The sequence below is a fragment of the Oculina patagonica genome, chromosome 4, assembly GCF_052425735.1.
Source record: "Oculina patagonica isolate OP01 chromosome 4, crgOcupat, whole genome shotgun sequence".
NCBI classification, from domain to species: domain Eukaryota; kingdom Metazoa; phylum Cnidaria; class Anthozoa; order Scleractinia; family Oculinidae; genus Oculina; species Oculina patagonica.
The window spans coordinates 50,100,661-50,116,055 of NC_135761.1; the positions used below are offsets into that span (position 1 = coordinate 50,100,661).

A 15,395-nucleotide genomic window follows, 5' to 3' on the forward strand; every position below is an offset into this window, starting at 1 on the left:
CATGGGATCTCGGAATTCGGAACCGGAACCGGAATTCTTGCAATTCTCGGAATAATCCGGAATCTAAAAGATATTAAAAACGTTGGTTATATAATTAATACGTAATCAGTTATTAATATAAATTGCACGAGCGATCACCAAAAGTATTTCAAGTTTTTAGTTCAGTTACCCTCGGACGTACAAGCCAATTCATTCCAGCCATTGTGGTGAGGGGGAGGGGGGGGGGCGGATGTAAACCCCCTCCCCCCAAGGTTTTCCTTCTTTTAACGCACAGCAAATTATTTTGCACCGAGTAGAAGCCCTAAGCTTACATTATAAGATGACATTAATTTTTTGGCAGTGACGTCACATGATGTCATTAGAGCCGCCATCATGGATCCGCTATCTTGGACTCCACCAATTTCTTAAAATGTCAGGGAATAACAAAAACGGACACAGAATCAAGCCAGAATGTTTATAAAATGTAAAATTAAACAAATCGTACAATCTTGTATTGAAAATCTGGAAAAATAACGAAAAACATCAAAAATGACGATTTTTGGCTGGAAATGTCAACGCCAAAAACTATGGACACATGGTTGACATATCAAAATTTCCGCAAGGGATGAATGAATAGGGACTGAAAGTATCAGCATTTTAGAGTAAATCCCCTTTTCAAAATCTCAAAAAAAAAATGGGAGGGGAAGAGGGAGGGTGGATGCCCCCACCTCCTTATACGTCCGAGGGTTAAAAATCAATCTTCAAGTACCGGTAATACCGTTGAGAAGTACTTACCACTCAGGTCTTAGTATTTAGTACTGTCATTTTGCAAATGATTCTTTAACAAACTTCTTTTTTCCGCCTAAATCCACAGAGAGACTTAATTCCGGTAAGCACAGAACTTACAAGACTCGCGGCCGCTCACGGCATTTTACAAACGCACGCAACATTGGTAAAAGTGAAAGTTTAGTTTATTCTTTTCTTTGGCGGTTTCTTTATAAATAAACCAAGTTACCATTTCATTCATATTTCCTATTTATATAGTCCTTTCTCCAACTACCAAAAGATTCTCACAAAGCCGACAAATCTAGTTGAAATATTTACGCATTCAAGTTTGGTTAAGCCTACTTCAATTTCATTCAAATGAAAAATTTTCATGCGTTCGTTTCGCAGCAAGTTTTTCAAATTCGCCTCTTATTTCGATTTAAAAAGAACAAAAGTGGAGTGTTCTGTCTTCAAATTGTGGCTAAAAAAGGTTTCTTACCTCAAAGCGTTTCTATAGTCCGGCTTGTTTTGCTAAATAAATTCCAATCAATTTCGGGCAGTTCACGGCAAAATAGTGGCGTATACAATTCCAAAGAAAAACAACAAATTTTAACGATTCTTTCTTCATCTGTCGCTTCCTTTGGCACTGTCTTACTTCCATTTAAGCAGGTAAAACGTTTCTGATCAAAACTCGCTGCTTTAAAGCATCGTTTAAACAACAAAACAAGAGAATAGATGCGAAGTCGACGAAGTCGTTCAGCGAAATTCGACAAACAATTCGCACATCCAGGGTACCGGGCTTCTATAGTTTTCAGCTATGTTCTATTAAAAATAATGCCCGCTAGAATTCCATCGCGCGTATACAGCGGCTATATTCTAAATCCTAATAGTTCACGTCCTTCATTGTCCTTGTGTATTATTTCAAATTTAAAAAATACATGTGGAAATGAATGATTTATTTTCAGATAGATAAAGGAAAACCTCTCTAGAGAACATCACATGATCTGAAATGGACAATTAGCATACGAAGCTGAAGAGGTCTATAATTATCGCTGACAGGCCATGATCGTGTCGGTTGCCCTTGAAAACGGAAATTTAGTTTTTATCTTTGAACTGACAAAATGGATACTCTTGGGTCTCATAAATTTACCACATGGTAAAGCTTATATGGTATCTAAACCAAATGGTAAGGAGCTGCGCCAAAACCGATCCAAAATACGGCAGATCTCTCAAGCTTCCCATAAACAGATCAAGTTTGTCCGGAAGAGGACTCAAGTTCGCAGTTTCTCGCCAAGATTAAGACGCAGTTCCCCTAGTACCTAACTAAGCCATCCCAGCCCAAGGAGCTGACCAGCCAGTCAATCTAAGCTCAGGAGCTTCCCAAGCATTTAGTGCAATCTCAGCAGACGCTCAGCCAGTCCAGGATGTGAGACGCAGTGAGACTGGGAGGCGGTCAAGGCACCTTCCTGAATAGAACACCATGTTAGGGTATAAGTTCTGTTGAACAGTGCTATTCGTGTTAAGAGGAACACTCTGTCAGGGTGTTAACCCTGTTGAACTTTGCAGAACTGTTTTTTACGCTTTCTTTTCGTTTTGTTGCCAGCGCCTTGTCTCATTCCTTAATTGTAGTTGCCAATGTTAGTGCGAAGAGTGGCAGTAGTGGTTGTTGTTGTTTTGAAAAAAGGTAATGCATCCATGTTAGTCCATGGGCCCGAGCAGATTTTGGTACCATTCAAAGGGACAAACTATGAGTGGTATCAGATTAAAGTGCATCAGAAGGAGTTTCAAAATTGAGCTGATAGCAATAACGAAAGAGTAGCTTAATAGGATTTTTTAAGAGTATAAAATTCTCCTTCTGCATGAAAACGAGGCTAAAGTTGTAATACAATTTAAAACTCTTATTATGGTCTATTTTCGCTCAATTTCATCTTGCAGTATTGGAAACATGATTATTAACTAGTTCTCTCAATAAATTGGTAAAAGTTTGAATTAATCACTAAAACAGAACAAAATACTGTTTGAAGGTCCTGAATTGCATTCTGGGTAAATCCAAGATGGCGGCGGCTTTGCCTTAGGAAGGTGTGCGGTTATTTTGGTCTAAATTTTTCGATTTAAATCCCTAGAAAAGGACAAAGAAATCTCTTAAAAAAGATTAAGTGCCACTGTCAGAGAAAGTGTTCCAGGTGATGAAAGTCGGGTCAACCGATTTTGATGAAACTTGCTGCAGAAGTTGGCCTTGATGAGATATTCCAAAAGCCATTTGGGTTTAGTTTTCTGACTTTTACTTTAAAAGTTCTGGGGGTGGTCCCAAATGGAGGCTCCAGATCATCAAAAATCTTGTATTTGAAGGGGTAAGTTTGAACTTGTATAAAACGAAAACCATTTAACTTATTGACTAACTATTTGTATGCTGTTTTTCTACTATAAAGGCTCTTTCATATGATATGTGTTGTTTTGGCATAGAGGGTTCTGGCAGTGTGGGGTCCAGCACTAATATTGACTAAATTTTGATGAAAAAAACACTACTCAAAATTGCCAAATTTTAGATCTTCATAATTTTTAACTGCCTTAGTGTATAAAAAAGATACTCATATCAGGAGTTACCCCAATGTTAGTAGAATGAAAATCAACTGAGAAAAATTTGGGCCATGCAAGTTTTTAGTGCTTCAAAGACCCATTTTGAAGTACACCATCACCTAATTTGCATAATGTCAACACCAATAGTTTAACACTCAAACTCAATATATTTACATTTAAACACTTCAGTTTGCCCTGGTGAGGCTTACGTTCCTAAGATATTTATACAATGAGTAATATGGTTGGGTTTACACTACTGTTGACTCTTGAATTGCCTAAGAATTAGAAAATTCAGTAAACTTACTGACAAAATCAATCTAACTTGTGCTATTAAAAAGTTAAAATGCATACAATAAAGCAAGTCAGTAATAAGTATTCCTGGAGAGTGTATAATACTAATACATAACGTTCTTCCAAAAAAAGCTTTGCTTACTTTACCAACTTACCTAAAAAAGTGTATCAATATAACATAACGGTTGGAAGCCAAACTTCCATCTTTCTCAAAATCCTACGACTACAATCAGTTCATGGACAAATCGTATTTTCTGATAATCGGCTCCTCCTACATTTCTTTACATGGATCTATGTGAATAGCCTGATATAACGAATAAGCTTTCTATATTCGCTCAGTAGTTCTTTGTTGTTGTTGTTGTCTTGGCATTTAGGGTTGTTTATCCGCCATTTTGGATGTGGTGGCGCGGGAGAACTGGGTCGAGAGTAGCCTGACTGAAACGAGTACACGCGACCTCTAGCAATTTGATATCTTTGTTTTCCTAGGCCTGTTTGAAAATCTATATTGTCAAATAAAACGTCAATAAAATAATTAAATATGCCTTTGCCATCTTGGTAAATATATATATATTTTCATATTTTAATCAGCCTGGTATTTTGATTCCTTGCCCAAAATAAAATCAAAGACCTACAAAATGTTGTCTGGCTATTGTTAGTGAACATTTGACAAACTTCTGCAGACGGTGAGGCCACTTTCACCAACAGTTGTTCCCTAAAGCGTGCAACAATTATGTTAATACTAAAACTCGCTATGCTTAAGAAAGAGGCAGTGTCTGCCTAAAAACTGAGTATGAGGGTGGGGGTTCGGTGAATTTTAATGGCAGGAGGCTATGTTCAAATCCTCCTGCATCTTCCACCCCCTTATTCGCTCTCTTTATTGACTATTCAATATGCGAGCATACGTCTTGTGCCCCGTGCCTCTTCACCTGTATAAAAACCAATGGTCTTCCCCCTCTTTGCACTATCAACCCTTTTTATGATCAAATTACGGAACGTTGGCTGCGCAAACTTGTCTTCATTTTTGTGCATTCTCTAGGGTATTTGTGTCATATATTTTAAGACCGAAAGGGAAGGAACTATTGCTTTATGTACAGCTATAACCCCCAGGGGGGGGGGGGGGGGGACTCGCATATGAAAGTGACGGGGATGTCCATTGTCTAGCTTAGGGGTGTAAATTTCGGATTTTTGGTCTCGTTTAGGGTGTTCCGGGCAAAACGCCAATATTTAAAGCCATAATGGTCTCGTTTAGGGTTATACACGAAGAAATATACAAATACATAAAATTCTATTCTTATTTTTTTGGTATCTTTTAGGGGTCAACAAAAGGTTGAGCCACACCCACCCCCGGCGTTATAACACTGATTTCTGTATCTATAACTTTCCTGTAAGTCGCTCATTTACACTGGCACTGGCAGAATTTAACTAGGTCAAACACTGCGGTAATAAATGGAGCTTTACGAGTTGCTGGGCCATCAATGTCCACTCCAAATGAATCACACATAGCTTTAAGGGTACATAACTTAAACTTTCGTAACGCATGGTCAAGCTTGTTAGCCACGAAAAGTTCACAAAGATTAATTTTTTCGTACATCAGAGGATGTTGAAGATCAATTTGTTCTTGTGCTTCTTCTATCAAATCCTGAAGAAGTTCTTCCCTTTCGATCGCTGCATCTTCACAGGCAGTGTCTTCCTCGCTTACTTCTTGACCTTTTTGTAACGCTGCCAGTCGGGAAAAATACCCTTTTATAGTTTGAACTTCAAGCCAATCGGATCTCGCGAACTTTCTCTTCAGATCCTCTGCGACGTCATTTGGCTTTGCTTTTAGTTTGCTTCTGGTGTCTTCATTAAAGACACGTGTGAGGTACTCCTTTACTTCCTCTGAAATTCGTACAGGAGGCTTCTGCTTCTTTAGAGCCCATCCCTGGCAAGCATGCTCGTCTGTTGTAGCATCACAGTGATAGTGACTTTCACCAATCTTCTGACTTTTTCCCTTGATAGAGGTTGTTGTAGCGGCCCACTGTCTTCGTACGGTGTCGTAAACAGATTCATTCTCGGGAAGCATGACGTGGCATCCAATATCCATATGCTCATCGGCATCTTCAAGGGTGCTAAAAGTCAAAATGCACGAAGGCTCCAAACAGGAATATGTACTTGTGAGATCACTCGTACAAGCTTTGGACTTTGTTGTGCCCTTTTTTTGCTTCGGCCTAGTAACTTCGTGGCTTCACTCGCCTATCCTCTCTAGCCCAGAAACATCCTGTTTACTTTGAAAGTCTTCAATCATCATGCCCTCGCCAACGCCGTATGCCTGCCAGACTCGTATACCATCTTGACTATAAGAGAAGTCATAATATTTAGTAATGCCCGTGATCTTGTTGTTTTCAACGGCCTTTGACATTTTAGTTTTGTCGATTTTGCAAACTGCCACCCGAGTGCCTGCAATACCTGGTGGAGATTCTAATCCTTTTTTCACATCCTCTGCCGTTTGTACGTCATTGTTTTCTGCTACGTAATTTCTCAGACGCTGCTTGCATGGCGCGATTTTGCGGTCACAGAGATCCTTCTCTGCTTGAGGATCCGAAAAATCGTAACGTATGACCTCTACACCTGTTCGCTTGCTTGAAGAGTTAATAGTTGTCAAAAGAGAGGTGCTATGGTAGCAGCCCGCATTGTCACTGCGTAACACAGCTTTTGACACAGTTGGGTGTGTTTCCTTCACGGTAACAAGGACTTCTTCGATTATACATGCCACGGAAAACCAATCTTGCTTGCAATCATCAAAGGCAGCCACATATGTATGAATCACATGCTCGCCGTTGCCTTCAGCTTGGCAGTCAGGGTGACCTGAATTGTGAATCACGGCAGAAAAATGCCAACTCAGACCACGTTTCGCGAACCATTGAGATTGGGTTTCTCTAAATTTCATGGGTAGTAGCTTCATCGCCCAGTCGTTTATGACAATAATTGTTTTCTCGTCAAGTTGGCTTAATGCATCTTGCCTTGCTTGGTCTTGATGGAATGCCCTAAGCAGATGAGATTTCTAGGCCTCAATATCGCTAACAGCATGTTCAAACTCCCACTTTGCCCTTTCTTGCTGGTCTTCTGTAAGTTCTAACTCTTTGCTCTCAAGTTTCTTTTGTATATCTTTCAGAACATTCTTTATGTTCTGGCAGTCTGAGCATGACATGTCATGGCTGTGGTCACAAGGAGAGGCAAATTCCGCTTTCTTTGGATCTGATAATGCAAAAACTGTGCAGTGGTCAGCACAACATTCCCCTCCTCCCAAGTGACTCTTGAATTCGCCTTTGAGATATTGTCTGCCTGCAGTAAGAGCTCGCTCAATCTCATGGCCCCACGCCAATCCTGCTCCGTTCCCAGCGAGATTAGTAACAAGTTTCTCGAGCGTTTCGAACGCTTCCGCTCCTGCAGTGGAGGTGTTATCAAGGCCCTGTAATGACTTTTGCTTTGATGCACTGCACACTTCGATTAACCGAAAACAGGTGCGCTCTTTTAGAGGGATCTTGTTCTCGGCCTTGCATTCCTCCTGATACAGATGCACAATCTTGGTCGCCGTCATTGTACGTACAAGAGCTGGAATAGGAATAGATTCTCCAGATTGAAGCTTCAGTGTTTTTGTTCCAAATGCAACATCTTGTAAAAATGTAGATCGCGAAATGAAGTAAACAAAATCTTTCACCTTTTCCATATCCAGCCTGCATCGAAAAATCTGCTCCTTTACCACCGGTTCCCCAGGGCCACACTCCTGGGCATGTTTTTTTACGTTCTTTATCTGTCGTAATGAAATTCCAGGTAGTAATTCTTGTATTTGAGACTGACTGAACTTGTCGCTAATGAGTGATAAGATTTGCGTTTTGGTAGACTTGTTTTCACATTCTTTATATGCAAGCAAAATCGCTTCTACACCAACATCAACTGGCCGCATACCGTTAGAGCTGTTCAGTGTTTGGTGACACTGAATAATGGCTTGCCATAAATTTTCTCCTTGAGATGGAGCAATTGTATCTAAAACAAGTGATACAAGTTCTTCCGCTTTTTCAGTGTAATCCGTTCTGATTCTAACTGAAAGTTCATCCCACTGAACTTCTATGTAGCTTGGCAAAGGCACAAATTTCCCTTCGGATATAACACTCATGGCACCATTTAGTGCGTCTAAATTCTTTTTTTCTCGTTCACCTTCTGGCAAGAAGATGCTACTTTGTTCTTCTTGTGACGAGCTACTGGGAGCAGAAAATACTGACCCAAAAGACACACGATAATTAGCACTGTCTGGTCTATGTAGACGTAACTGTCTGGGAATGGATTTTGGTGTAATTGGGACTATAGTTTGCATTACGTCTCCAAGGTGTTGGGCTGGAGTAGCCGGTGTATCGGTGACAAGTCGTCGACATTTTCTACAAATAGCTGCAACGCAAAATACCAAAAAATGTTTTGGTTACAAATTAGAACGAAGCAAGGTCACCTATATGCTCTAGCCCTATACCGCGGCCATAAGAAGTATCAGAAGTTATTTCTGAAAAAAAAAAAAAAGAAGTGGAGAAACGTTTTTGAAGTGGTATAACACTGGGCAACTCGCGATTGTATTACAGGTGGTGATCAGGTACATCTTGTTAACTACGCTCACTGCTCTTTATTCTCTTGCAGCGTTTGGAATAGCACAAATGCACAGAGAAAAACAAATAGATTTTTCATTAAGATGAACTTTTCAACAATGGCACGAGTATGTAACAAGGAAAAAATCTGAGTCCCCAACGGGACTAATACTTTATTAAAAAAACACTGAGCAACGAGAGACTTGTGTTTAGCTTTGCCATTGACTGGAAATTTTTGTTGAACAATTCATCTTCATTATTAATTACCGAGCCTAAAATTTGCCATCTTTATTATCAACTATAAAGGTTGTTATTAATAAAATGCTCTGACACTACCTCTTCAGTACATATCATAGCTATACAGGGGGCGTAGCTACCTGAATGCACACAGGCTCGTGCTTACCTGAAAGAGTCTGTTAATCAAGACAAAAATAAAATAAAGCAAACAATCTTAAACAGACGGCAAAAAGCACAATCTCTGCAAGTCATATAGAGTCGCATTTTTTTTTTCAAATTTTATTTCAGAAAAATCCCGACGATTTACGCAGATGTTCGTTTTAGATTGAGAAGTCGCGATACATGGACAAATGTTATTGGAGGCTAATCGCGGCAATTAGAAGTTGAAATATGACAAAAGCTCGTTATAGACGCAAACTCAAATAGCCTAGGTTTTTAAGCAACTGCACAATATTGGCATTCACTATTTATATGTTCTTAGATGGCTATTTCTTAATGATTAGTTTTCGATCAATTTCGATCGTGATCTCACAAAAATCAGGCCTGCTACGCCCCTGGCTATGCGAAACAAAAAGAGATGAAAAGGCGTTTCTTATGAAAAATTACTGTGATGCTCATTTATCAACAACGCTTGATGTTATATATCAGGGGCAAGTTTAATGAATACCTGAGCCAATAGCAACAACGCGGCCCGTGTTTTTGTAAATAGTAGCTGCCATAGTTTTATTAACTCGTCTAGGGCGTTTCAATATGTCCGTCACGCGTTTCTTCACCTTTGAAGCTTTTTTGTTTTCCTCGTGCAAAGGATGACAGCACTTGTCCTAGCAAAAAATAATTCTATCATTAGTTACTTTGAAAAACGCTCAAACGGTTTCACTTCTTGATTTTTGTTACCTTTGCTTTATACAGCGTTGTAAGTTTAAATCGATGTTTCGGGCAGATAATAAATCTCGTTGAGTCGACTTCACCACAAGCTATCCCTGCACGATTCAATATTAGCTCCCATTCAGAAATTACCGCCTCGCCATCTATAAACGAAAAGAGATTTAATATGTAAAAATTCCTGCTTCGCCGACAGTTTCTTACAGATAGAACAACATCTCCACGAGAAACTGCTAAAGAAATTGGCAATGGCATTGTCTGTCACCGTGAGCCATCACGGAAAAGCCGAAAGTAGCTTGAGCTTGTCTAGTGCCTTAGATGTGAGCCATTCGCCCGAAGTGAGGACTCTTACATTAAAGGGACTGGGATGCTAGTGGGAAGATTGACGTAGGGGTGGTACTCCTAAAGAATACCCATCTGGGCGTGACTCAAGGTATTTTTGTCCCTAAATTATATACCATAAATGCTCAATTTAGCGCCCAGCTTCAAATGAGCGCCCCGCTTCGAATTAGCGCTCTTTCTAAGGCTTAGAAAATTTTATAAGCGCGACCCCTCCCCCACCCTTCGAATAAGTACCCCAAGAAAAAACAGGTTGGGTACTCGGTACGATATACGAGACATTTACAACATATGTTTTCTCATTTCTCCAATAGAAATATCCATTTGGAATTAAGGAAAGCTGAACATTTACTGTAGGCTTTCCTTCCTATACAAAACATTTTACAAAGTTTCACAAAACAATAATTGCTATTATGTTACAGTTTGGGTTCACTAGAAATAAAGACTGTAATTTTGAGGTCAAAAATTGATTAACGAAATAAGCGCTCCCCTTCCTCGTACAAAACGTATCTAAACGTGCCAAAACCTGTCCGAGTCATCATCGTAGATGTTTACTTCTTACAGTTTACATTTATTCCAAATTTTAATTCTTCATTTTATTTCTATTTTTGTTGTATGTTTTAGTTGTATAGTTTGTTTTGTTTTTATTGTTACCTTCAGATTTTAGCATTTAGTTTCATTTGTTTATGTTACTTGATCACAAAATTGCAACCGAAACCAGGAAGTTGAAATCGACATTCTAGAAAACATTTTCATTAGATACAATGATTAAATCTATGACGAAAGTCAAACATAAGTTAAACTAGTTTGAGATCTTTCAAATCCCAATTTTTAAGGATTTATGGATTCCTTAATGCATTCAACAATCTTCGAAGCCGGGCCGTCAACTGTAACACGCGCGTGACTAAAATGACCTTCGGTGTCACGAAACGAAGAAAACCATACTTTTAATTTTCATTGGGAGGTTTAAAGTTAAAAGCGAATCTGGAAGTAATGTTTAGTGTAGCAATGTCATGCGTTTATAAATGTTTCTTATAATGGTTCTGTCCATTGATGGTTGTCGTGTTTGAAAGCAATCTGTCATCACACTTGCTACCATGTTTGTCTCGTTTACTGTACATTACATTAACATGCAAACAAAGTAGATTTGCATATTGCAGATTTAATCTAAAAAAGTTATTTTTCAAGTCTTTTTTTGTTTCTGTTTTGTTTGTTTGTTTGTTTTGTTTTGTTCTGTGCTTGTTTGCTTTGTAGAGGGCCATTTCGTGTTGCACAACCAGCGTAATTTGAAAATGTATCATGCGAATTTATATTATTCCTGTAACCTGATATTTAAAGCCTGTATGTAACACTCGACAGTCAACGCATGACCACATGCAGTAAAAACATCTTTGCAACTCAAACTTTGTTTATTTTGCCACGAATTGCAGTAATTGCATGATTATTTTAATACCTTACCGCTACTTTTCGAAGTGGGACGTCCTCTACTCCCGGAAGCGCCGGAACCTCCGTACTTCTCTTTGAGCCACGAGCTCATGTCACGCTTACAGTGTTGTAATGGAACCATAGAGCTGTCGTGGGCAGCCCATTCTACAGCACCGCAGGGATCTTCCTCCCCTCCAAACGAGCAAAATGCCATTGTACTATTCTGTGACTAATCGTTCAGGCTGGATAAAATAATTTCCAACAAGTTGTTTTTCTCTGGGGAGAAGACTGGGAACCGCTTATGACCCAGTTCTCTTCTTTACACGTCCAAGATGGAAGTCAGACTGAAATGTGTTTTTGTCGAGATTTATATCAATCTGATAACCAATTTAATATTTTATAATCCGGTTCTGTCTTTCACATGTAACAAAATCCATGAAAAGGACACGCGTTTTACCAGGTAAGAAAACACGGACATGGTTTTAGCTTAAAGTATAACGATAATATAAATATAAAGATTTGAGATGCCGTGCGACGAGAAGTCAGTCGTAAAATCTCTATATAGAAGTCGAAGACCACTTCTGGCAAAAAGGTACTGATAGAACTACTCAACTGCTTCAAAAAGCAATTCACAATTGAATCGGAGTGTAATGGAATGCTGTAAATAAATACTAGACAAAAAGATTTATTGGATACATTTTAAACTTTTTTAGTAGCAGTTACATTAGTTTTGTCAGTACTGAATTTTCTAATTCTTTGGCAATTCAAATGTCTACTGTAGTGTTCACTCAACAAGATTACCCATTGTACAGATTTCCAAGGAAAATATACCACACCGAGGCAAACTGAAGTGTTTAAATGTAAATATATTGAGTTTGAGTGTTAAACTATTGGTGTTGACATTATGCAAATTAGGTGATGGTGTACTTCAAAATGGGTCTTTGAAGCACTAAAAACTTGCATGGCCCAAATTTTTCTCAGTTGATTTTCATTCTACTAACATTGAGGTAACTCCTGATATAAGTATCTTTTTTATACACTAAGGCAGTTAAAATTTATGAAGATCTAAAATTTGGCAATTTTGAGTAGTGTTTTTTTCATCAAAATTTAGTCAATATTAGTGCTGGACCCCATACTGCCAGAACCCTCTATGCCAAAACAACACATATCATATGAAAGAGCCTTTATAGTAGAAAAACAGCATACAAATAGTTAGTCAATAAGTTAAATGGTTTTCGTTTTATACAAGTTCAAACTTACCCCTTCAAATACAAGATTTTTGATGATCTGGAGCCTCCATTTGGGACCACCCCCAGAACTTTTAAAGTAAAAGTCAGAAAACTAAACCCAAATGGCTTTTGGAATATCTCATCAAGGCCAACTTCTGCAGCAAGTTTCGTCAAAATCGGTTGACCCGACTTTCATCACCTGGAACACTTTCTCTGACAGTAGCACTTAAGATTGTATTAAAAACTTTAGAAAACTATTTTTGGCAATTCTGAAGGAATCTAAAAGAGAATTATTTATACAATTAACTTACAATATCAGTCCAGAAATATTTCGCGAGGCGCGAAAGGGTATCAATGTTGTTCTGCTTTTTGAAATAAACATTTGTTTCGCAGACGTTATTTAGCTCGGTACTTGTTTCCTGATGTTTGGGCACTGATGTCTTTTTTCGGAAAAGCTAACAACTATGTTGGAAAACACAGTTTGTTCTCTACAGTCGTACGCAAATAATTCAAAACTGTTTGCGCGCGCCAAGATGCCCGCCAAGATGGCACGTGCGCGTGTTGAAAGATGACAGAAAAAAAGGAATCGTGGTTGTTGCTAAGAGAAACAAACGCTTTTAATTGAAAGATATTACATTGCGCTGTCCGGAAATCCTTCATTACTAAACCTGATTGCACCATGGAACAAGGACGTCTTGAATTGAATGGGCTGAGGCATTCATTACCATCTAAATGTTGCATCAGACGTACAGTTAGTCTCTGTTGTGGTATGGGACCTGAAAGCGATTTTTCCTACAGGATTCAGTCAATATCCCAATGAAAACTTCTTTGGGGCATTTACGGCCTGTAATCAAGTTTGATTGGCTAATGCGAGGACAGGTGCGCAGAATAGGGAAAGGAACCCGGTTGGTGGGGTGGGAGAACGCGTGGCGAGCTAAAAGAATGTCAAAATAACCACGGAAGAGTCGTCACTGACTGACCAAAATGATAAAAATTCGTCGTAAAATATGGAAGACAGATGCGTCCTTTGTAGGCGGTAGTCACCGCAACTCAACTTTTACCTTAAAATCCTCTGTACATCGGAGAAACACCATTCAGCTTCAGTGGGGTGAAAAATCAACCCCTTACATGTCATTTATTGCAGTGATGACAACAGCGACGATTTAAAAGCACCACAATAGATGGAGACTGAATTGAAATCAGTCCTCAATATTGCTGGAGAAAGGGAAATTTTTTCTATGTTTTATCACCGCAAATGTTGCCGTTAATGCGGGAATTAGATAAGCTCCGAAATAGAGGCGAAGCGGTTAAAACTCCACCGAAAAAGAAGATCTTCAAATGCGAAAACACAATCTATGATTAGAAAAAAAATTGTAATTAGAAAAGCATATATATGAAACGTTCCAAAAAATATAGAGCCTTTCAAATTTTCGAGCAGACGAAACTGTGAGCAAAGTTGTCGAAGCTGAGGAGGCAGCTAATAGTTACTCCCGCATATCGAGTACAATGCTTGACTTTTTGAAGAATTTAAGATTGTTAAAGTTACAATTAAATTAAAAGATGTAATTTTGTCGGCACGCGTTCATTTGGTGTCACACAGATCAAAGACTCCACTACTAAAAAGCACATTTAACAGAGCTGAAACAAGAATTCGGGAGTGTAATGCACTTTGAGAACTTGCTTAACATTGTCATCATCCGGTCATTATCTGTCCTTTTCGCGATTGGCGACGCGAAAGGCCTCCAACTGTCCTCGAACTGTTTGTAATTGACTACAGCTGGCCAGAGGTACAACATATTCTTTACCATCAATTATCACAATAAGGGAGCAGCACCTAATGCAACAGTATCGATGAAATTAAGGAACCTAGTTAGTACATTTGATATGCAATTATTTCACAAGAAGCTGTTCAAATAACATGACCACACAGCCTATTCACTAGGCATTCTCAGCTCATTAGCAGTGACACCTTTAAAGAACGCCTGGCATGGGGACAAGGCTGGTCGGGTCACCCTAGCCGTGAGAGCTGTGCAAAAATGTAGTCAATGTTTCAGGAGAACTTGAGTTACATTCTGATAATTGGAAGTGTATACGTAAACCGCCCAGGAGGGAGCTATAAGTCCTTATCCCAATTAGGAAATTAAAACGGCACTTTGTCTCCACAAATCCTGTCTTGACTCAAGAAAATAAAAAACCACTACCTCAGAATGACACCTCCCTTGCCTTTCTGGAATGTCCTACAGGGTAAGTGGTATCGCTGTCCAAGCCTGACACTTTGGAACCCATCTCCCTCAGTGACAGTGGCTAAATTAGCAAGAGACACTTTAACCATTGCAAAAATCCCTGCATACAATGCTGGTTTAGCGCTGTAATCCTCGAGTAAGAAAATTATGGAATAATATTTGAACAGACGATAGAGTATGCATTGACGAAAAAGTTGCTTTGAATTTAACTGCACCTTGGTGCAGAACATAAGTAGTTGGGCTGGGTTGACTAATATATCAGTCCACGAGGAGGAAGTGCCCAAAAACAATGTGGTCAATGTGCCCGCCGCTGATAAGCCACAATTTTTTAAGTTCCTGTTCTTGAGCTCTTCGGAAGATTTTTTCTTCAAAGACGTCAATTTATTTATTTTAAGAACGGAATGAAGTTGAGTATGAAAAGACTGGACAGCTTTAAGTTCTATGATGTTCTAATTTTTCAGAAATGGAACAACGACAATTTCTCAGTCAGAATCGTTAACCGTTATTTCTCAGTCAGAACCGGCATTCAAGCCTGAATGCCGTCTCGTTCCGAATATTTTGTGGGATACACTACCACATTTTACAGGTTTCGAAAGTTTGGCAAACACGCTGAAGTTGCTCGTGTCGACTCGTGGTGTTTTCTTCTCAGTTAAGTTGTTCTCTTCTGTCTAAAGAACTTCGGAATTTATTTAATTATGATTTCGAGTTGTATCCAGTTTCCATGCTTTCACTGAAAACGACTTTTATCATTTCTCGTAGAAATAATAGACCCGTCATAACATGGTCATATCAATGTTATAGAAACTGTTTGTTCGTAT

General features: G+C 39.0%; 2 protein-coding genes and 1 pseudogene across 2 annotated transcripts in view; all 3 read right to left on the bottom strand.

The window, feature by feature from the left end:
- LOC144650445 (death domain-containing ATP nucleosidase-like) overlaps positions 1–15,395 on the bottom strand; it is a 123,374-nt gene that overhangs the window by 79,167 nt on the left and 28,812 nt on the right. The gene's annotated exons all lie outside the window — the stretch shown is intronic.
- On the bottom strand, positions 5,006–6,580 carry LOC144647959 (uncharacterized; annotated as a pseudogene).
- Positions 6,653–9,462, bottom strand: LOC144647960 (uncharacterized). The gene is made up of 3 exons (XM_078507626.1): positions 9,354–9,462; positions 9,127–9,280; positions 6,653–8,034 (listed from the first exon to the last, which is right to left on the bottom strand). The coding sequence occupies exons 2-3, from the start codon at positions 9,176–9,178 to the stop codon at positions 6,653–6,655; spliced, it is 1,434 nt and encodes a 477-aa protein (XP_078363752.1). The 5' UTR covers positions 9,179–9,280; positions 9,354–9,462.